General features: G+C 41.8%; 1 protein-coding gene across 2 annotated transcripts in view; it reads right to left on the reverse strand.

Moving 5' to 3' along the window:
* Window positions 1–21,289, reverse strand: part of INTU (inturned planar cell polarity protein) — a 38,989-nt gene extending 17,700 nt beyond the window's left edge. The window contains exons 1-3 of one of the 2 annotated variants that reach the window (XM_027899565.1): window positions 21,135–21,289; window positions 12,309–12,895; window positions 4,059–4,144 (exon numbers count right to left, since the gene is read on the reverse strand). In XM_027899565.1, the coding sequence (XP_027755366.1) occupies window positions 4,059–4,144; window positions 12,309–12,895; window positions 21,135–21,223 (762 nt within the window). In that variant the 5' untranslated portion in view covers window positions 21,224–21,289. Of the gene's footprint in view, window positions 1–4,058; window positions 4,145–12,308; window positions 12,896–16,135; window positions 16,285–21,134 lie in introns of those variants that run through there. The other variant, XM_027899564.1, reaches the window with a different exon arrangement.
* Between the last annotated feature and the right edge of the window lie 2,195 nt (window positions 21,290–23,484).

The following is a 23,484-nucleotide window of genomic DNA, read 5'->3' on the forward strand; positions in this document are numbered from 1 at the left end:
AAAGAGCGATTTTTAAAATTTTTTTTCGTGAATAAACGCTGATATCCTAAGTATGAAAGAAGGAGATGGGAAGTTCTGAGCATAACACATCATACATCACACCAAATCCTGCTTCTCTGTTAAGTCAGTGACAGCTTAGCCCAAGTATTGATGCAACAAAAAAAGGTTTTTATTTTCCCAGTTGCAATAAAACTGAGAAGCCCAGGCAGAGGTAATTTATCCATTTAAATGGAGATCATTCTCATTTTCATAATCATGTATGGGTATGCACATGCTCCAAGAGAGGAGTGCCAGCAAGAAATAATGATGCTTTAAAACACCCACTACCTGTCAAACTGGCTTGGAGAGAAGTGCCATCATCGACTCTTACAGCTACAACATTTATGTCACTGGGTGCCACCTTCCCATTCCACTCCTGACTCTTTTTCTCTCCTGACTCTTTTCCTCTCCTATTTTGGCTGCTATCAGCTTTTTTGTCTTCTCCCGTTCCCTGGACCAGCACTGCCCTCAATCCTGCTCTCCTGCCCTGTGCTACCCCTGTCTCCTCTTACAGTCACTCACCCCTCACCCTCTCCTCACCATTCCAGTCTTGATTCCTCACGCTGCACATTAACAGGGCTCCAGGAGCAGAGACACCCAGCTAAGAAGCAGCTGCTCTGTAAGACCCAGTAACTTGACAGTTCACAGTTGCAGAGGTGAACGTTTTCTTCTCCAGCATTTTGTGACTCAGTTCTCTTTCTCTGTCATGCCATCTGCACGTATTTCAGAGCATTTTCCTCATACCCCCTTAAACTTTCTGCAGATTTCCTCGAGGCTCCGTAGTTATTTCTCTTCAACTTCTATTACATCTTGTCTGTGGACACTTACACGTGACACTTAGACTGCAGTCTCTACACTAGTGATGCACAGATGTAATTCTTGCTGCAATCTTTTAGTCTCTCAGTTTTTAAAGAACCAAACTCAGTCTTGTCTTAGAGACACCACCATACGGTCCTCCAGGGAAGAGCTCAAAACAAACTGGGCCAAACTGAACAAACTCCTCCTGTGGGCATCCATGCTGCCTCCCACATCCCTGTCATAGAAAAGGACCAAGAGACTGTATTTTTACATACCCTAAAACCTATTCTTTTTGTGTGTGTGTGTGGAGGAGAAATGAATCTTCATCTTCAGCAGTGCACAGGACCTGATTAAGTATGACTGCTGAAGTTCCCTTTTATAAGTCCTGACTATGAAACCTTCCACAGCTTTGATTTCATTTCTCCTAAAGAAAATCAGATGGATGCACAGCAGAGAAACAGAAAAGGAAATGACATGAAGAATGGGAAAAGCACAGAAAATGTTAGTATTCCACTCTATGTATCGTGCCTACATTCTCAATGCTTAGAACAGTTCTCAAAAAGAATTTAATCAAACGGCAAAAAGGAACTGATGAAGGTGGCAGGAACAGAAAGCTCTGAGAGACTTGGATGGGAATTTTCCGCTTAGGAAATACGTGACCAAAGTGGAACATGACAGAGTTCTCCTAAGCCATGCAGTGATATGAAGAGTAAGACATGAACAGACATAGCACAGAAACATGGGGGAATAAAACGCACTTAATTAGATGGCAATTTGAAAGCCAACGTTAATGACCATATCACAGATCAGTTACACCAATCACTGCTACAGGATGATGGGGAGGTCAGAGGAATTTAAAGAACTAGATGAACAAATGAGAATGTGCAAACCTCTAAGTGATCCTAACTGTTAACTGCTGGAAGCTGGAAAATGATGATTGGAAGGTCACTCTGTATTTAATTTGTTTCTTAATACTCTTACACATTTGTCAGTGTAGAAAGAGAGAAAATGTAGCTGTTATACCATTCGTCTGCCTCAGAAAGGCATGATTTCTGTTCATCTGCAGGGAAGTGTGTGCCTGAGGATATGGATTTTATTACAGGCAGAGCTGGTGGCATGGCCTGCATTTTAAAGCCTGCCTGCCATTTCCTGTTTTAAGGCCCTGTTTTCCATGTGCTTACCGTTTGCACAACTGGAACTCAAAATTTCAGGCTGGAATTTTCGATTCTGAATGTCTGCCCCAGGCTGAATATTTTTAGCAAGTTTTGGGTAAAATGGTTCTGCAGCTTCTGAATATCACAGTAAGGAAGAGTAAATTCTTGTAGCATATCTGGCCCTTCCTATTCTGTCTTCTGGTGCAAGGAAAGAGCAGTTTTTATGATTACAGAAAGGGAGAAAAAGAAGGGCTGATGTAACATTTGGACTTTTATTGCTCAATAAATATATTAAACTAGCCCTTACATGCCTAGATCTAGTTGCCTAAACTGAGGCAAAGGAAAAAAAATTCTGGAAATATAACAATGAGTTATGTTATGTCACATGCTGAAACTGAGAAAATATAGGGAGTTCAGTTTTTTTAATTAATTCCACCAATTTTTAGCATTGAATCCAGAAGAGCAGGGACTTCTCTCATGGAAATAACTTGCATTTAAGTAAAAATCTTTTAAATTGCTTCTTATTTGATATTTTGGTAAGATGAATAAGAACACATTAACGATTTTGCTTGTATGACAAAATCTCAGATACAACAACCCTCTGTTTCTTTAGCAGCATGGACACAGTGCTCTACTCTGCAAAACAACTCCAGAACTCTGTATTTAAATCTCCTCTGGTCTACTCCAGCAATCATTCTACTGGCTTGACTCAAACTGCAGAGTAAAAAAAAGGAATAATTGCACTTTAATAAAAGGGTTTGGAAAGCCCACATGCCAAACCATTACACATTTCAAATAATCACTGTCTGCTTGACAGATTTACTGACAATTTAAACATTAACATTGCATTAAAAGTAACTCCTCTATAAAGGGCTGCATTGTATTTTACCAACAAGTAATAGATATACTCTAATCTAGCAATGATACAATTACATAAACTACATAATCTCTGCTTTTTTAATCAGTCTGTATTTAATAGCAGTTACAGCAGCTCCATATTTGGTCAAAGACAGACAAGACAAGTTTTTTTTCTCCCGTGGAGCTCTGCCAATCCCTGACCACAGCTCTGGTAGCTTCGTACTGACAAATATCTTGGAAAGCTTCCTGAACTGACAACCCAGTCCTCAATCCCACTGCGGATACAGATACAGCTCCACAGGCACTTGCACTACACAAGTTGCGAAGAGAGGCAATGTTTAAGAAAACAAAGAATTGCCACTTTTTATCTCTGGAGTGTAAAACATTCCTATCATTATCATCACCTCGTATATTCTACCTCAAGAAAAACTACCAAGAGACACTACAGTTTTTAAACTGCTCCTGCTCATATCTGAAAGTGGCAATTTTTATCTTGTCTTCCTGTCCACCAGGAAGTGGATTTGCACAGAAGAACCCAAAACACTCAATTTTACGCTATTAACATCGAGATAAGTAACAACTCCCTTGATTTAGCTCCGAAATGGCTGTGTAATTCTTTATTAGTTACTTAATTCTTCGTTATAGTTCCAAAATTATCATTCAGCTAGAAGAAAAGATATAGGCAGTAGGTTTGGAGGGAAGAAACATTCATAAGGTCAAGTTTTTGGAGTTGTTTTTTCTATCAGCTTTTATTACTGGCTTCTATCAATTTTCATCACTGTTAAGTTTTGAACAATCTTAGAAGTATTTAGTCCAAAACCTCAAGACTTCTTTCTATTTAAATATTAGAGCAGTATCAATTTCTCCATTTAAGTGCTCTTAAACATTTTTAATAGCACTAATTGTAAATTCAGGCTTGTTTTTATTCTCTTGTGGTTTGTAAATCTTGCTTATATTAATGAATATATAATTATTTTAGTAAAGTATTTCCAGAGCAATTACTACCATTTTAAGAACAGTAATTGACAAAAAAAAAGCCACTACTATTTTGCTGACATATTTATATTTAAGCTAGACATCAATATCTTGCTTCATGCATGCTAGTGCTGCACATCTCCCTCCTTAAGTTCTGTTTCCTCAGGAAAAAAAGGCTAGAAATAATATCAACATTTACATAGGACATTTGGAATAAATGTTCAACTACTGTACCTGCATAGGACCTGGAATGCAAGACAAAACCCTTTCTATATTTTCAGAATTCACATCGACATCATTTACAGCAACTAAAGCATCTCCTGGAGGTGAAACAGACAAAAACATGAGAAAGTTAGTTGGCATCACACCACAATACACAGCCAAAGTGTCTTGTTTGAAAAATTAGCATGACCCTCAAACAGTCATAAACCTATATTTGTTACATTTAAGAAGATGGTCTCTACAGGCAACATTTACTGTGTTTGGAAACATTAGTGTGTTGCCTCAGTGCTCTTAGGGCCTTTACTGCCATGTTTGTACCATTTTACAGAAATCACTGAAGCGTGGAATGGTTTGGGTTGGAAGGGACCGTAAAGACCACCCAGTTCCAACCCCCCCTGACACGGGCAGGGACACCTTCCACTAGACCAGGTTGCTCAAAGCCTGTCCAACCTGCCCTGAAACACTTCCAAGGATGGGGCAACCAGAGTTTCTCTGGGCAACCTGTTCGAGTGCCTCACCACCCTCACAATGAAGAATTTCTTCCTAATATCTAATTTAAACCCATCCTCTTTCAGTTTGAATCCATTTCCCACTGTCCTCTCACTACAAGCCCAAGTAAGGAGTCTCCATCTTTCTTCTGTGACTGGAAGGTCACAATTAGGTCACCCCGAAGCCTTCTCTTTTCCAGGCTGAACAAACCCAATTCTCTCAGCCTTTCCTCACAGCAGAGGTGCTCCATTCCTCTGATCATCCTCCCACAGAGTAACTGTCCATGCCTCTTCCTTCCACCCAGGCTTATATCACTCGTGTTCCTTTACCAGAAAACACAACAATTTCATTAATCAGGTTACTTCCCCTCCCCTGCTCTGAAACCACCTCTGTTCACTTGCCAAGCCTTCTCCAGTGCTACTTCCACTGATAAAAAACCACTACTGTTCCCAACAGCACTCCAAAACTCACTCTTCCTGTTATTGTACATGTCAGTAATTCTTAGCTTAGATCGCTGAACTGGCACAAAACCATTCACTCTTCCTCATTTCTCCTCCGTCTCTCAAGCCACATCACAATTTAATCCTTTCCCTTCTTTTCCATTCCTTGTCCACTGCTGTGGCTTCTTATTCTGCTCTCTCCATGCCCGTTCCTCCTGCCTAACGGCATCTTGCATCTTCTACATCTGACACTCTCACTGGGAATGGGGAGGAAAAAACTCAGGATCCCAAAGAAAAAGTCATTCACTGCAAATGGGAAAGGTTTGAAAAATTAAAGGCACCAATAACAGACAGAACCAAATTAGAGCTTACAAACTTAAAATCCACGTTCAAGTTTAAAGTACAAACATCAAACTGGAATTTCTCTCTGAAGGAAAATATTCTCAGGAAGTATCCCAGTGATAATTAGTTGATAACCTCTGCCTCATCCCCCTCAGAAAGATGCATGTTTGAGCACAGAGTGTGCAAGAAAAATATGAGACCAGTGGAAAAGGAAACCAACCTGTGAAGTCAGAAAACATAAAAGTAAAATAACATCAAGAGATAAAACTATACAGGCCCGTCAAAAGGAACAGAAATTGCAAAGTAAAAACAGAAGGCTTTTTACCATTCATTTACTTTCAAAAAGAAAATGAAAAAAGGAAGCAGCATTAAAAAAAGGACACTTAAAGTTATTTTAGCTGTGGTAGTGGGAGACTAAAACCAAAAGATTTGATTACTTAAGCTGGCAATTTAGAACATCAGTCCAGTGTGTAAGGTGAGATTTTAGTTTGAACCTGAGTCAGAAAAACTCTCACTAAAAGGACATTCCTTCATGGTTTCTGTAATGTCAACACCCAAAGGTGGAAGCACTTTTCAGTATCACAGAGGAAGAAACCAATAAATATTACTGAAGGAAAAGAAATATAATAGAATTAAATAGTACATTCATTCTCAAGAAGGTAGTCAAGCAAAATAAAACACAAAAAAGACAAACACAACACTTGGATGCATCAGAAAAGGCCTTTCCTTAGAAGGCAGGTCAGTGATCCCACAGAGTCCTCCTTACGATGTCGTGATTAGATGAGGCAACATAAATTCATGACAACAACTATACCAAGTGACTGCCAGTGGCACTAGGATATTTGATGCTTTCCTGAGGATTTGGTCCTTTCCTGAGCCAAATATTTGACTTCAGAGAAACAAAATAGGCCTTTACTTTCTTTCTGCTTGATTTTCTTTGGTAGCACTTTCAGTTGTCTCTGCTTTCTGTCCTATCGGGTGAAAAACCTGATTAGTTTGTAGCTTGTACCTTCTGTCTGTAAGAAAGGGAAATAAAGAAATTAGCTTCTTCCTTAACACTGAAGGGGACCTGATTCCAAGGTCATTCTTATGTGTGAACTAAAAATACCAAGAGCTCCTCTGCAAGAGCAAATGGAAAATCAAGCCTCGTTTTGCTTCAGCTGCACCAAGGCTCCCTTAAAGCACCTCCACATCCTCTCCAAGATTATTAATACGGTCTTCATCACTCAGGCAGTATAAAGAGATTAGAAAAAGGATTTGTAGCAAATGTGCATCTTAGTGTAATTATATTTTAAGCCTTCACTTGGCAACAAAAATGTGATCCACTGCAGAAATACTGAACTATTGGAAGGTTCAGCACGTATTTCAGTGTTCAAGGGAGGAGATTTAATCAGCTCAAACTGACACAGTGATGATAATGACATGTGTACTAAGGAAAAGCACAACCTGTGTGTCTGAGGTGTCTCCATTTCCTGAGAATCCGCTAAAGGCCAGAGAATGCAAAAGTTTAGAAGAATACTGAGAGTTATCATTAATTCTATGTTCTACCTTCTAGTTAAGCACCATCGAATGCAACGGGAATTCTTCCCAAGTACAAGATTGATTGCTCCAAATCAGTGCAACACACAGTTAATGAGAGAAAGAACATTCTTCTTAACTACCCAGCACTAAGGAAATACTGAGTTCCCCAAAAATGCAAGCAATATTCCTCTTTAATGCACCAGACAACAACCAACCACTCACTCTTATTAAAGAAAATTTCATTCCTACTCCTTCTGACAGTAAAACCAAGAAAAGGTGGAGTTGTATTATACACATAAAAAGGTTATCTCCCCTTGGAGTAAGTTAAATTGTTTTTTTTCTTTCAGTAATAGTATCTCTCTCACTAACCTCTGTGTTTCTTAATGCACAATACAGTGAAGTTTTAGCCTGTGGAATCTTCAACGCAACAGTAATTCGAAGACAGAAAAGTTAAGAGTTAAATGGCATTTAAAAGCAATTCACCAAGTCCATGCCAGAGTTCTGGGGCTTGAAAATTAGTAATGAAAGGCAGAGCATTCAGGCTACTCTAATATAACAGGAATTATAAACAGAATTACTATGTTCTTTATTAAGAACACTACATTGAAAATCGTCACTCACAACTACAAAAGAAAGCATAAACTGCTCTTCTACTCAGCTGGAGCACTGTTTAAACAAAAGTTGTTTGGTGTTCTGTTTGTTTAGTAATTACTGTAGACCTTAGGAATTCTGCTGTAAGGAGAAGAGTCATCTGATCCACAAAGCCATTCAGAGGAGCTGCAGGCACTTTGGGAAGCCACGTGCACCTTTGGAACCACATCTCCCAGGGTGGAATGCACAAACACACTTTGAAAGAAGTGCCATCGCTATTTACACGTTGCATACCCGAAAGTGTATTATTTACTGCGTGCCTAATGCACATATGCAAAACTTTCATTGCAGCAATAAATATTTATTCCATTCAATTGGTAAAAAATGTAATCACATGCCAAAAGTGGAACAGCTTTCCAGAGGACCTACCCAGTGTGATAATTAATTGCAGTGAAAGGGTTTATACGTGCAAGTTCACTTTGTTAAGAGTTTCCCCATCTACATTTTATTTGAGAATTGTCTCCTCTGCTTTAGTATTGTGAAAAACTTCCAGAAAGTGAGACTGACTTAGGTCTTCAGACATTAAATATGCAAAAAAAAAATTGCACAAATTTATAAAGTTTAATCTAATTTCACTTACTTAACGCTTAACCACTTTAGGTTAAATGAAATGAAAGTCTAAATAGTGTTTGCAATTGTTTAATTCATCTAACTCAATGGTCTGCAGAGTCAAGTCGATTTATCTCAGACTAAATATTGGTGAATTACAGATGTAGAGAGGAACATTAGAAAAAAAAATTAATTCCATTTTTAGAGACACATTGAGCAACTACAATAGAGGAAATGAATTTTCTTCAGGCAGCTCCAGGATATCTGACCTTGAGTTAACAAATTTATTGTTAGAAAAAATATATGTCCTTCTGAAAGAGTGTAGATTTAAATCAGGTATTAGGAAGAAATTCTTCCCTGTGAGGGTGATGAGGCAGTGAAACAGGTTGCCCAGATAACTTATGGATGCCCCACCCCTGGAAGTGTTCAAGGCCAGGCTGGGGAGAGCTCTGAGACACACAGTGTCAAGCAGAACTGAATTCCACTTGAGTGATAGAACAGAGAGAGGTGAGGCGGGAATTCTTTCCTGTTTTCTTTGTTCTGTCTTTCCATCTTCTCATGAGAAGAGACTTCTCCCATCCAATCAGCAGCAGCAGCTCACAACAATATTGATCTCAGACACCCAGTCTGAACACAGGTGATAAAACTGAACCCAGCTGCCTCTTTAAAGACAAAGTTTAGATAAGTCTTTGGAACTGCTGAATCTCTAGGACGTTTCTTTCAGAACTGGTTATCCCTTTGCCACACGGGGAAAGGCACAGGACTGTTACTCCTGTTAACTCTCCAACCCCTGGTGATCAACCTGCAGGCACCATTTCTAAAGGCCTATCTCCAATGCATTAAGCCAAGGGACAATGACTGGTATCATCCACAATTAACTGCTGTCCCTGGAGAGTTTTCACATTTTTTTTGGCAACTGTACATACTGATAAGGTGAGAATATTCATGCTGAGATATTTGGTGATGAGAGCAGTAAAACAGTTTCAAAGAGGATAACAACAGTACGCTCTGCCAGTGACAAGAGCTTTGCTGGACTTGCAGTGTGGTTGAAATTACTTTTTCATTTGTATTATACTAAAGATGATGCTCATCAGCATTTCCCTGCTGTGAGTAGGACGGATTTCAGTTTGAAGGGGGATGGGAAGCAAATCATAACGGCATTTCCTATCATACCCCTTATTAGTCTGGATCTAAAAGCAGGTATTTTAGGGAGCTTTTCCTTTTTGAAGTTACATTCAAAGATGAGACTAGAAAGCTGCTTCCCATAACAGACCAAGCTTTGCATATTGTTGAAAATTAACTCAAGGAAAGAAACCGTTTTGCCAAAAATTCAAACAACACTTTTAAGAACACGACATAAAAGCAACTGTATTTCATCTTAACCAAAATGAAATTTACAGCAAGAGTTCAAAAAAATCAATGAGGGCTTTTCTGGTTTGAAAATTTAGGATGGATGCTGAACTGCTAAATATTAATAAAAAAAAAGAGAAATGAACTGATAAAAACCACATGGATGGAGTGCCATCTTTTCAGAGTTACAAAGCAGCAGGGATTTTTTTTTTTTTAGCTTGAAAAACCATTGTATTTACTTTCATATGGTCAGTGCCTGCATTCCACTTGGCTAATAAAGTACAGCAAAAAGACTTACGACTTCCATATGCAATCTTAAAAACAAAAATTAAAGTGCAGCGCACAAATAATAAACAGATGTTTTAAGTGTTCAAAGCTATAAGGGGTACACATTTCAAAACAAATAAAAGAAGCCACCTGAGGGAAGTGATTATTAAGGATGGAAAAGGCAGCTATTTCTACCGAAAACGTTAAAGCAATAACCACTTTGTGGGTCAAAATGAGTGCTGCAAACTGGTCACCAGGAAGACCACTGGATGTCATTGTAAAGCATGTATTTTAAAAGGAAAATGTGGTTTGTATTTGCTTCGTGAAAGACTACAAAAACTGGTCTGCACCACTGGAGGTTATTAAAATACTAAGAAGCAGAACAAGAACAGGTTAATGTCTATGCCTACACATGGAAATGAAGATGAACACATTTATAACCAGACCAGCAAGCAGGTACCATGCTGTACTGATCAGATATTCCTCATTTGTGATAGCTCAAGAAGCTGCTCACTTCTGTGCTAATTCTTCCGTTTTAGCCTGACCACAAAAATACTCTTTACTCTTTCCACAATTCACAAGAGAATTCCTAAAACCTGCTTTTATCAGCAACAACTGAAAGGCAAAGTTCTACTGTATTTTTTTTGAACTTTCTGTCCAACTTTAGACCCTGTGAGGATCTACTGAACTACAGTTGCTTCAAAATCAGGCTTTGGTGTACACCACAGCTATCCCATCCTCTGAGGTGCAATACAGATGCAGTAAACCAGACAGTTTTTTGACAAGAACAAAAATATTTTTTTTACTGTATATTCTTTATGTAGACAGCACTGAAACTCGAGCATCTAATTTATGCAAAGCATCCCTATTTCTAGACACCACATAAAAATTCCAGAGTATTCAACTTCGCTATAGATACATCGTTTGAAAGTATTTTTATGTGAAAATTATACATTTTATACTGCTGGCACTGAATACAGCTCATTTTCCCAGTTAAGAGCTGAATCACTCCAGTACGGTTATAAATATTTTGTTTTCAATGTGCAAAAACAAGGCAAGGGTTGGTGACAGCCTAGGACATTTTAAACTGCAAGGCTCTGTAGATTAAAGTAAATTTTCTTCTATTTGAAACAAAACAAAAACCCCACAGATTCTGTCCTCACTAGCTCTGGGAATCATTAAGTGCAGCAGATGAAATACTATCTCTGTTTAGGTTCACTTCATCTCCCGGATCTGGTATTTGCCTACCCTGTTTTGACTTCACACTTGCTCTTACGAACACGCCATAGACAAATCTGCGTCCCAGAATTAACTTCCAGGTTATAAATACACACTCTTGCACGAATTAGATTAAATACCATTAAGCAGATCAAACTCGCTCGCTCCTCCCCCTCAGTCTGCATCCCCCACTTCTTGACTAATCAGTTCTTGCTGGCAAAATTGGAAAGTTATCCAATTTTCCCTCTGGAGTATTCTTCAGGAACCCTACCAAAAACACGTGCTGGAAGCATCAGCTAGTCAAAGCACGATCTGCCTTCTTACACACACAACACTGGGATTTCAAACCAACTCATGCTGACTTTGTGGGATTTGTGCTACTACAGCGTTAAGATTTTCAGGATCTCCTAACCAACATCCCATCTTTTGCTCTCTTGCTCTACGAGGGATCAACTTCAAGGGGAGTTAAACAACGTTCCGCCCTTTGCAGATGTGGCCTGGTTGTCTCACATTTACTGTCTCCAAGGTTGGCCTCCTGTGAGTGCCAAGTCATTTAAAGGGCCTCAGTTAAAGTGGGAGTATTTCTACTCCTTCATTTCCACTCCCAACAGTTCATTCCTCTCAATTATTCACGTTCGGGTGCTTGTCAGACCTTCTGTGACCCGTGTTTAACGTACTACACCCCCAAAACACTATACAGCCAGTTTTTCTTCTGGGTTAGGTTCCTGCCAGGTTATGTAGCTGTATCAGCTCATGGAAGTGTCTGATGAGCCAAACCAACACAAAGGAGGGTGACTAAGCTGGCTCACTGCCTCCCCAAACTGCAGCACCACTATGGATTTGGAGTCTCCCGACCACAACTGCTGAGGAAGCAGCTGTCAGACGTGCTAAACAGAAAAACAACCAAACAAGGTTGCGCAGAAAATTTGTAACACGCATCTTACTTGGTATTTTTCCCTCATTTTTGAGACACAAAATCCATTTAAAGCATATACAGTAAAGCTTTTCATCTAAGGGGGATGCTGTGGAAAAGACTGAAAACTAAATAAATACAGTTTTTGGCAGACTATAGGCTTTTCCCAGTCCCACTTATCTAGGGAGTAAATCCTGCATTAAATTAAAGGGGGGGTGGTGGAGGTGGTGTATTTCTTGCTCCATGTTCAAGCTGCTCAGTCCCTGTACACTAAGGGATAGTCATCTCCTTACTGTATTTACACCTTTTAAGTTACGTTCTTAAAACCACTAATATAGTAAAACTGATTGGGTAACAAAGCATCAGACGTCATGACATTGATTTAAAATGAGTCCTCAAGAACTGATGTAACAGCTCATGTCTCAGGAACACTCAAATCAGCTGCCTAAAAAAGAAAAAAACCCCACAAGTCTTAATTTCAGAGGAGGAGGGCAGAAGTTGACTATTCCTCTGATTACTTACCAATCAAGATTTGACCTGTTTTCGCTGCAGAACTGCCTGGCACCAAGCCATGAACCACGAGCTTCTCTTCACCAACTCCTCTGGTGACTTTATCCTTCCTGCCTTGTTTCTCCACTCTTTTGCTGCTCCATGAGGACTGATGGACAATTCCCACTAAGGCCTCCAGCAGCCTCTGCTGCTCCTCTTCTCCAGCACTGCACAGTTTTCTGGGATTCACATAAACATGCACGTCTTTGTACTTTTGCTGAACGGTGACGCCCGTTTTCTGCGTGGATTGGTGTTTCAATATGGAAGTAGGACCAGTGGAGTGCACGTTGCAGCTTCCACTGCCTTTCTTACCAGAATGCTTGGGTAAAAGATTTTTCTTTTTTAATATTTTGGTCCACTTCTTCAGCTCATACTTTCTTTCCTTTCGTGATCCCTCCTGAATAATTTCAGCTTCATTTTCACGAAACCGGACGTGATTCACTGCTGGCATTTCTGGACAGCTGTTCTGGAGCAGAGTTTCTTCTTCACTTTCACTCAATTCTAAATAAAATAATTCCCCGTTTTTCTGCACACCGTCCAACCATTCAGGCTCAAGATCACTGGAAAAGAAAAAAGAATGATCCATGACAGTTCTGATAAGGAAGATTGCTATGCAAGTGACATCTGTTTTAACTAGGGAGGGACAGTGTGCAAGGGATAAAAAAAGGAAAAAAAACCAGTTGCCTCCTGAATATTGACAGTTCAACTGCTTAAGTTTGCCATAAGGATTAGTGCTTGTCTTAGACAAATGATGGAAATGGCAAGGAAAGACATCCCTCCCAGATCTTAAAACAGTTTCTTCAAATGCCTTACAGAAAAACAGCCATTGCAAATAGCAACATTCCCTTTCCTGAAAACAAACAAATTTTAATTAGTAATTACATTCATGGGCAGGATGGGGCTTTCTCTTAGAAAAAAAAATGCCATCCTATTTGTTCTCTCACATTATTTTTGCCTTTAGAATGTAATCAAAGTGTGATTTTTGGGGTTGTCCTGTGCAGAGTCTGAAGCTGAACTTGATGATTCTTGTAGGTCCCTTCCCTACGATGCTACAGGAAGACAGATTGTACTGTCAGCCCTTTGGAAAGACAAGATTAACATTTTAAAATCACTTAAATTTAACAAGAAAAAAACCCCAAACAACCCAAGACGAAATTTAGGTAACACTTTTTAACAGCCAAGTTCCAAATAGCAGCATGTTCAAGCTCACATGCAAAAATACACACTAAAAGGAGGCAGCACTGCTGTCAGAAACAGTTCTGACAGCTGGGGTGGATCACTTTAAGTCACAAGCAACACGCTCCTGCAAAGCAAAGGCAAAGCAGCTCCAGGATGTATTAACAAAAGTACCATCAGCACAGCACAAAAAATTTTTTGTCCTAATTTGGCAACAACGATGCGTCAACCACGTCCAGTTTTGGATAGTGCATTTTAAGAAAGAGGGAATAACTGGAACATAGCCACAGCACAGAGGCAAAGAGTAAGTAGTGTATAAACATGTTTTAAAGGGAAAAAGACTGAAGGAAATCATAGTCTTTTGACTGAGGAAAAAAAGTACAACCAGAAAAATGGTTGCTGAGGGGCAATATAGGCCAAATGAACCCCAAGGTGAAGCACCGAGTGTTACCACAGGATGAGGATCAATAATGACCGAAGCAGGAGTACTCAGAGTTTTAATCATCTAAAATGCTCTGTATGGAAGACTTCCAGGAACAGATAAGGATAGTTCATTCATCCCAACTAGATGACAAACAGGTGTCCCTGTTTCATAAAAATCATGCAAGGAAAAACCAGATTGGAGATTTACATCAGAATTAACATCGTTCATTGCTTCAAGTTAAAATACATTCATACATTTTATACCAGAACTAATTTTACAGAATAATGAGTGAGTTTTGTTTAGAACCAGTATTAAATAATTCAAATAGAGCATTAGAGAACAGATAAATGAAACGGCCTCAATACCATGCAAAGACATTGCACCACAGCACCTTTAAGGGCACAAAGAAAAGATCTGGTTGGACTAAGAATACAGAAAACATTGGCATTACTCTCTTCCTGGAGCCCCAGTTACTGCAAGAAGCATATGGAAGCTGCAGACAGGAAGACAGGTACTTCCTCTGCGTTTATTAATTTTTTTGTGCCCAAGTTGATAGTTTTAAAAGAAGAGCCATGACTTGGGAGGATTTGGCTAATCCTGATGGTCATGGGTAAGTCAGAGTTTGCAACTTCTACTAGATCTTACTCGAGATCTTGTGTATCTGAGTCAAGGCTGCTAAGGCCAGACAGTATCTGATATCTTTCAAAAGGTGGTAGGCGAGAAATAACACGCCAGAGTTTTCTCTTGTTTTGTTTTTAAAGTACTTCTGCATTCTGGTAGATGTAAGCAAAATGAGAAAAAACCAAAATCGAATAAGGAAACACTAGAAATTTATGAAGAAATAACATGTGGATTAGCAGAAACTCCTGTGATGTATGATGGCTATTTTACTCCCTCTCTAAAAGGGATTGTGTTCTTTGGAAAAGCTCTTTCTTCTTAGGGGCAATGTCAAAATTCCAACTTGGATGTCAGTTCATACACTCACATTCTCCAGCTTTGTTGTGTATTCTTACTACAGTGTACCTTACGGACTAAGAAAAGAAAAGGAGTGGGCATTTGTAGCATTTACATTATAATGTAAAGGAACTCTCTCAATGCAGATCTGTAGAGACATCTGAAAAAGAAAAGTCTGAAACAAGAAATCTACAGCTAGGATGACACGTTTCCCCCTAATGCTGTAGTGTCACTATTGATTTAAACTAAGCAAGGAAAAAAATATCTGATTTCCATCTCCCTTCCCTTGTGTCAAACAAGCGTTTCCATCTGCGTCTGGAGGCTTCAGTTAAGGGACCTAATAATCTGAAAGACCCACATTCCTTTAGAGCAATTTCACTGATGCCACACAGGTATTTCTCCTTTGGGATAAATTCCTGGAAAATTGTGCCAATTCAAATTGTCCATGTATGGAAGAAAGACATCCAGAAAGAGAGGATCCACGTTCTGTTTCTAAAACAAGAGAAGGCTCTTCTCGCCCAAGGAAACCAAAACAATAAAACCATTAAGATCTTGACTCTGCCCAAGGCAGGGGGATTGGAATTAGATGATCTTTAAGGTCCTTTCCAACTCAAACCATTCTGTGATTCTGTTAGCCTGTTTTAAAGCAATGAAACAACAAATCAAGGCTTTACCACTTTTAGGTAACTGCACTCAAATTCCACCCATGTGAGACTCTGCAGAAGTGAAGATCGTCATCTTTAGCTTTTTAAACCTTTGGCTGTGCCATAGCTAAGTACAACTTCACGCTGAGGCATCGATTTGGTATAGGCAAAGCTGCCATCCTCTAACTGCCTATGGCTGCCCAGATGGATTCTGACTTAGTGACACAAAACGTTAAACTCTTTTACCATAGACAGAACTATTAAAAACACAAACACGCTGCTTTCCCGCTGGCACATGAAACCATTCACTTCTCAGCTCTGTCGGAGCTTGGCACTTGTAACACACGTGCGAAGTCCCTCCTTCCCCTCCGCTTCGCAGGCCGTGTCCAGCCGGGATTCAGGACTCATCCCAAGGCCTGCCCGCGGCTGAACTAATGCTGCTGCTCGCCGCGTTACCGTCAGGGCTCGGCAGAGAGACGTCTCCTAAAGCACAGAGCGTCCTCTGCTACCGGAACCATCGCCGCTACACTCACAGCGCCGGGGCGGCGCAAACCCCGCGAACGCCCCCGACCGCGGCTCGCCCTTCCCGGCCCCGCCCTTACTCGGAGCTGGCGGACAGCGAGGAGCCGCAGGAGCCGCTCCCGCTGCCGGTGCCCGCAGGCTCAGCGCCTTCTCCCCTCGGCGGCTCCATCGCCCCGGCGGCTCCGCTCCCGCCGGGCCCCCCGGACGCCATGACACCCCCCCCCACGCGCCGGGCGGACACGTGACCCGCGCCGCGCCCTCCCATTGGCCGCGTCCCCGCGCGCCATGGAGACGGCGGGAAGCGCGAGGGGTTCGCGCCGAGTGTGTGAGGGGAGGGGGGGCGGGAGCGGCACCGCCACCTAAAACTGAGGGCCAACCTCCCCCCTTCGACCCCTCCAAACTAAGAAACTGCCTTAGCAATCCCTCGCGAATAACCAGACTATTTGTTTAGCTGCCTGATGTCAAGGTCCCACATCTGCCCCGTGAAAGAGGTTGGTAGTGTAACTCGGCAGTCCCTGGGCCAGAGCGTTGTTTGTAATCAAACGCTGACCTGGAGGGGGAAAACGTGAGGTAAAAAGTGGCTTTTAAGTCAAATAGGTAGCAGTGGGGTACCTCTCTGCTTTATTTTATACTCTTATATTAGCTTACGGAGTTATGAGAAACTCAGGTAACTTGTTTTTAGGTGAGTCAGGAGAGCAGTGAGGTTCAGGAGAAACAAGGATGTGACAGACCCAAACAAGCACCTTAAAACAGCCCATGCAATCTACACATGAAAATCACGCGCAGTCAAAGGAGAGACAGAAAAACCCTACTCTGTTTTCGGGACATAAATTATTCCCATCCATGAAAAACAAGACCCATGGCAACCCCACAGGCAATTTGCTGTGTAGCTATGTCAGTAAACCCATCAGGACACGCATGGGGAATAGGGAAAGGATGGAGAATAATTGTTGGAACATTTTTAATATGTTGGATTTAATGTCTGCTCAGTGGGATATTTGCACAGCTTCACCAGCAGGGTTTTATAGTGCTGGAGCACTGTGTAGAAGTCACAGAATTCTGGTACGAAATCCCTATGCTTGAAACTGCTTTAGGGAAGCGTTTGTTAATGTGATTCCAAGTGAATTAACAGAAAGAAATGTTTTGGACTCATATCCATGTGATTAGGCTTCAACTGGAGTTGAAAAAAAAAGTTCTGTTCTACTATGATTTTATGTGGTTTAGGACAGGATATTGCAGTTAATTTAAGGGGCTTCTTTCCCATATCTGAGCAGGCAACAACCACGTCATACAAAATATATAACCCATGCATGGTAGACAATTCCTTTAAAAAAATTAAAAATCAGATCTTTGGTTGTTTGCAAATGTCAGACTCCAAGTTATGCACCAACTTTCGTTCTGTCTATCACTTCCAGAAGGACAGGTGGAAAGAAATGTTTTTAAAGTACACCACTTCCCAGACAATTTACTTTGTGAAAACAAAATAGTCTGCATAATCAGCATTTCCCAAAGAGCCTAATGAGTTAGGATTTCCTAAGAGGAATACTGCAGGAGTTAGAATTTTAGGAGAAGTAGGTGAGATACACTGTCCTGCCCTCCCTAATTCTGCTTGCATTTGCAAGCACTTTTAATACTCTGAGCAGCACACTGAAGTGTTTCTGTAGAGAAGTGATAGTCAATGCCAGATGGTCCCATGTTAGTTAAATTTCACTGAGTTCAAGAGCTGGTTAATTGATTCCAGTTGTTTGCTCTCTAAGTGAGAAATACAGGCTCTCTCAAGGAGGCAGTGGTCTTACACCACTTGCTGTTTTATAGGGATAAGCTTATTATGAATGGAAGGATGATGGAAGAATTTGGTCCACTGAGAGGGATAGCTGGGAGTCACCTAAGTGTTCTTCTGAAACAAATGTGGAATTTTTGCTGCTCTGGGAACAACTGAAGGCTGCAAGACATACCTCACACAGCAGGATTTTATTTTAGCGAAGACACGGATTTTCCCATTCGGTCCCTCTCGAGAGGAAAGCCTCTCATTTCTTGGGTATAAATATTAGGAAAAGACTTGAAATAATTTGTCTTCTGGCAGATACTTTACGCTTAGTCCAAGTAGCTGGGCTGATGCTTCTCGCTAGGGAACCCCTAAGCCTTCTGTGCTAAGTTGCTGTTGTTAACAAGCAGATGGTAAAGACTTGCCACAGGGCATCACTGGCATCACTAGTACTGCTCACTCTCACTGGACAACTGGTTAATGAGCACTTAAAAGTGGATCGTTAAAAAGCACTCCCTTTGGCCTTAAGGTTGATCTGATTAGCTGTTCCTGCAAAGAACTAAATCCACGTGTGTAAATTTATTCCTTAACAAGAGTTTCTTGTTACTTTTTTTTTTTTTTTTTTCCGGCTTAACCTGCTTCAAAAGCTGCTGTGTTTTAAAAATAACAGAAAATAATGCAAAAATATTCAGAAACTGACTGAAGTTAAAAGAAGACAGAGTATAGGACATACCAAAGAGACATTCTGGTTCTGTCTAATAAAGTAGTAAAATAAGTGGAGCGCAACATCATTGTTTTGGTACAGTTGCATGCATACTCCAACCACTGCCCAATTTCAACTACTAGTATTTTTTCGTTGTTACATACTGACAGCTGATTTTTTCAGCCTGATGATAAAGAATTGAGGCTGGATTTAGAGTCTTTCCTAGCACCTAGATGGGAGAGCACAGGGAAATTTATCTTTTGCAAGACAAATCTCACTGGATACACCTGGACTATAGTGTATCAACAGCATTTTAAGTGTCCCTTTGCTTTCCCCCCCTTCCATACTTCAAATCAGAGCTCTTCTTTAGTGATGAAGAACTAAGAAGGCCTAAGTGACTTGTTATTGTTTCATTTTTTCCTTTGTTCTTGTTTTCAAATCCGTTACTATTTCCAGGAAGGCTCTATCAGCAACTGGCCACAAGTGATACGTTACAGATATAACCTGATACATTACTAACAGAGAAAGCTAAGAGGAAAATAATAGTTTCATCTTTGTTTAACAGTTCTGTTTCTTGATGCTAACACCTGCTTTACCGAAAGAAAAACTAACAAAAAAATATCGAATTCTAAAGAGTGACATTATATACTTTTTCATCTATTGATCCCTATTTATTTTTTTATTCCTCCAGTGCACAGCATCAGCAAAAATATAACAGAAATAATTTCCTCTTTTCTAAAGGTTAATGACAACAACACAGCTTTCCCCTGCCCTGCCAAAGTCTTTCTTAAGGGACAAAAGGCACATTTCACAAGCATTTCTTATTAAATGAGAGTTTTTATCACAAGGTTTCCATAAAACTACGTGAATAAGATTGTAACTGCAGCATCTTCTGTTCACAGCTTCATGATTGCATAGAGACCATCCACAGCAAAGTAGCATCAATTGAATAGTGACACTGGACTGTCATTTTAATTGGGATATTTACATATAATAAGACTAAATGGAGAACGAAGGCTACCAAAGGAACAGAAATTTTGTGAGAAAACACTCCAGTGCTCAATAAATAAACCAGACTGTTCTTTCTGACTTCTTAAGCTTTCTGTATCAACTCTGTTGGACCACAGAAAGTATTATAGAAGAACACGAAACCAACAAAAAGACAGCCATGAAGAATCTGGGACGACTAGCTCAACCCATCTCATTCTTTTGGAAAACAGTCCCATAGAGTTAAGAGTTCCCTCCAGCATGAAAAGCAGCTGTAACTTCAAATACGATTTTTTTTTCTACTGTTTTTACTTCACTTTAAATCTACAGGCTTTTTTTTTTTTTTTTTTAGGATCACCTGCTACGCATAGCAGGCATGTCAAGCATGAAAGAAAACCATTATTTGCCGTCAGTCAACATGCAAATGTTTCAAGCACGAACAGCCTTATTACACTTAGAGTATATTAATATAAGCAATACCATGGGGCAGCATGTTTTTAATCCAGCTTTGAGACGGAACGTTTTCTGTTAAGTCGCTGACTGATCCACGCACAGGGTTTGAAAAACCAGAGGGTTCGCTGTTAGCAGATGGACACGTTTATTGCTCATAAGGCGGCTTCAGACTGGCCATGCAGGAGCAGGCTGATCCTGGCACGCCCTCCTTGCTGTACTCTGTGTTTGCATCCCCAGCGCTCACAGGAATGGATTTCATGTGACGCCTCGAGCCGGAGTTAATAACCAGTTGTGAGTTTCCATAGCAAGGGCTGTTTGGAGCTGGCACTGGGAGTACCCGTGCGCTTTTACTTTTACAATAGGAAAGAAATCAGTGTAGCTGCGACACAGGAAAAGGACGCTTTACTCAGCGACTGGAGATGAGCTTCTCTTGGATACTGTTGAATGGGATGCTGTTTTCTTTGTAAAGTGTAAGCGGCTCTCAGCTAGTGCACGAAAAATGGCATTACGGGTGGCTTTTCAAAGTCCTGCACGGGCCTATTGGGCCAGATCTCGTTGTCGGGATGTCTTTGTGAGGGGATACCGTGGAAAATCGCACGTTAGGAATGGTGAAGGCAGGCGGAAAAGCAGCTGCTTCTCATACAGCGCTCCTCCTGAAGATCCACTGAAGGATTTTTTTTTTCCATGCCCCCTGGACCTTAGGATACGTTTTCCCCCTCCCCTTAAAGAAGGGCTCAAAATGCTTATGGCATTGATGCAAGAACATCAGTCCGTATCAGCCCGCTTCCTTACACATGTGAGAGACCCAGGCCAGCTCCCCTCACCTGCAGATCCTCCTCTTTCTCCAGGAAGGAGAGAGGGTAACCCGAGGGCGCCTTCCCTTCCCTTCCCGCTGCACCGCGGCAGCCCCGGCTCCTGTCTCCCGCTGCCTGCGCCCACCGGCGCCCGGGGCGGCAGGACACGGCCCCTCGCCCTTCCTGCCACCGCAACAAAAAGGGAGCTTGCCGGGGAGCCGGGCGCTCCTGTGTCCCCTCCGCCCGGCGAGCCCTGCCCTGCGGAGGGGCAGAGGCGAGTCTCCCGGGGTAAGCGGTCGGAGCGCGCAGGGCGCCGGAGCCTCCGGAGCTCGGGAAGCGAAGGCAGCCGCTCCCCCCCCTCCGTCCCCGCCACTGACCTGTGCAGCAGGACGCTCTGCACCGAGTCCAGGTCCTCGAGGTTCCTGGTGACGGGCCGCGGGATGCTGTACCTGCCCGCCCCGAACATCGCGGGTGGGCGGGCGGGCAGGCGGGAGGGCGAGGGGCCCTCGCATCGCCCGCCCCGCGGCACCGGGAGTGCGGGACCGCCGCGGGCAGGTGGGAGCCCCTCGGCCCGCCCGCCGCACCGCCCCGCCCGGTCCCGGAGCCCGCTGGCGCCGCGCCGCGGGGCGCGGGGGAAGCGCGGAGCTGCTCCCGCAGGGATGGAGGGCTGGGGGAGCGCGTCCCGCGCTGGAGAGGGACCGTGGGACTGCTCCCGCGGGGGTTGCGCTGTCGCACGGTATTGCTTCTGGCAGGAACTTGCAAACCGCGAAGAACCAAGTTTTATATAAATGAAGTAAAGTAATTCCTAACTGCAGCCGTAGATTCCACCCCCTAGAGCTTCATCTGCAGCTACCACTGTATGAGAAAATAGTTTTCCCCCACGTATTTTTCTGTTGGTCGAACTAATGGAATTGTCCAGTTGATTCTATTTTCTTAGATATTAATACGAATAATCGTCGATCCCAAATATTTGATCCAGTCCTTGTTTCCCTTCCTCTTTGACAAAATGGTGATTACAAGTGGTTTCAGATGATCTCTGAGTTACGCGACTCCTTACTGGGTTCCCATCTGCGAAATTCTGACACAGTGTGCCTGAATGAACAGGCATGTCAATGCATAAAAGTGGTGTGACCCATATCTTGTCCTCTTATTTCTTCCCATGAATTGCCATAATATTTTTCCTCTTCTCCCTTTCACTAAGAGATCAGTTTTCTGTAATGACTAGGATTTTTCAAGATGCGGTCATCTGCTACAGATTTGCTCCTACAGGTGACATAAGATCAGTAGCTAATAAAGTCTTGCAATCTGTTATTAAAAGCCTCATCAGGTTTAGTTTCCCCCAGTCACTGTGTCTGAGGCAATTATAGCAACACAGCAAGGAAGTAGTTTCCCAGAAAGGCCATTAAAGGGGGACCATTAGCGTGATACAGAATAGAAAGCAAATTGGAAGCCATTGAATATTTTAGTATCCAGTTCCATGGGATGTTGGCCATTACATGGAGCAAAATCTCCAGCTTTTTTGAAAACTTTGGCTTGAGCAGACAGCTCAGCAACAGCTGAGTTTGGAGAGGGGGAATGCAGAATTACTATGAGTCTGTAGCTGGGATTCTCACCGAGTAGTATGACTCAGATATTCAGATGTCTCACCATTTTTGCCTTTCTTAACATTTTGTTTTCATTCTTTCTTTGAAGCAAGAATCCCCTCTGAATTCTACTCGTGTCAAAGATGTGGAAACCATCATCATCCACTCAAGTGAGCAGCCGCAGCAGCACTATGGGTATGACCATAAAACCTTTGTCATGATCTTTGGCACCAGGGGTGCTAGGGACGCTGAAGGATTTGGGGTTTAAGTGGTATGTACAGTGGGCACTGAGCAAAGAACTTCTTGCAATGCTCGCATCTTCATTTCAGGAAGCTGATGGAAGTTTCATGGTGGTTGTGTCACCATCGCTCTGGTAAAACACTTATTAGGCACAATCCATGTTTTTAGGTGACTGCCCCAGTGGGCAGTGTGTGATCTGAAGTTTAGAATACTTCAGACAGAAAGATTCCTGGAAGCATGGATCAGATGGCAAGGGGAGAATTTTTCCTGCTATTCACAGCTATAGCTACTTCTGTGTCTTCCCAGTGTGTCTGCTGTGGTAAACGAGTCCTACACATGCATACTGAGGATATAAATTTTAGGCTAGAATGTCATGTAGATCTGGGACTTCAGCAGCTTATCTGAACTGCTAGGTTCCTGTTGGTCCTGTACAATGTGGTTTTCAGAACAGCATTATGCAACAGTGGCAGAGCAAAAAACTGTGGAGGCTTACTTTGCTATGCTTTTTTTTCACCCTTTGCACCATTTTTGTGCCCTAAGGGAACAGAGATGTTTAATGTTTACACAACGGGGATGTGTTTTTCCAATTCCCTTTGGTCAACACAACCCCCACGTCTGGGGCTGTCATTTGAGGGTAGAAAACAACAAAACTCCCAAACATTACCATCGAAATCACCCTGCATGTCCAGGAGGCCTTTCCAAGAAGCTTGTCAGATTTTCCTTGTCCCTGAGTTCCTTCTCGCTGGGAGAACACTTTTTTATGCTTCTTACAACTACTTTAACGATAACATCATCTGCTACTAATACTGTACTTTTATATGAGTTTAAAATTTATGGTGAAGGTCTGTATTATGATTGCTTACAACTCAGCAAAACACAAAAATGTAAGTGAAGAGACCCTCAA

This window comes from Empidonax traillii, unplaced genomic scaffold (assembly GCF_003031625.1).
Source record: "Empidonax traillii isolate 1590-97213 ecotype Southwest subspecies unplaced genomic scaffold, ASM303162v1 scaffold675:size783547, whole genome shotgun sequence".
Lineage (NCBI taxonomy): Eukaryota > Metazoa > Chordata > Aves > Passeriformes > Tyrannidae > Empidonax > Empidonax traillii.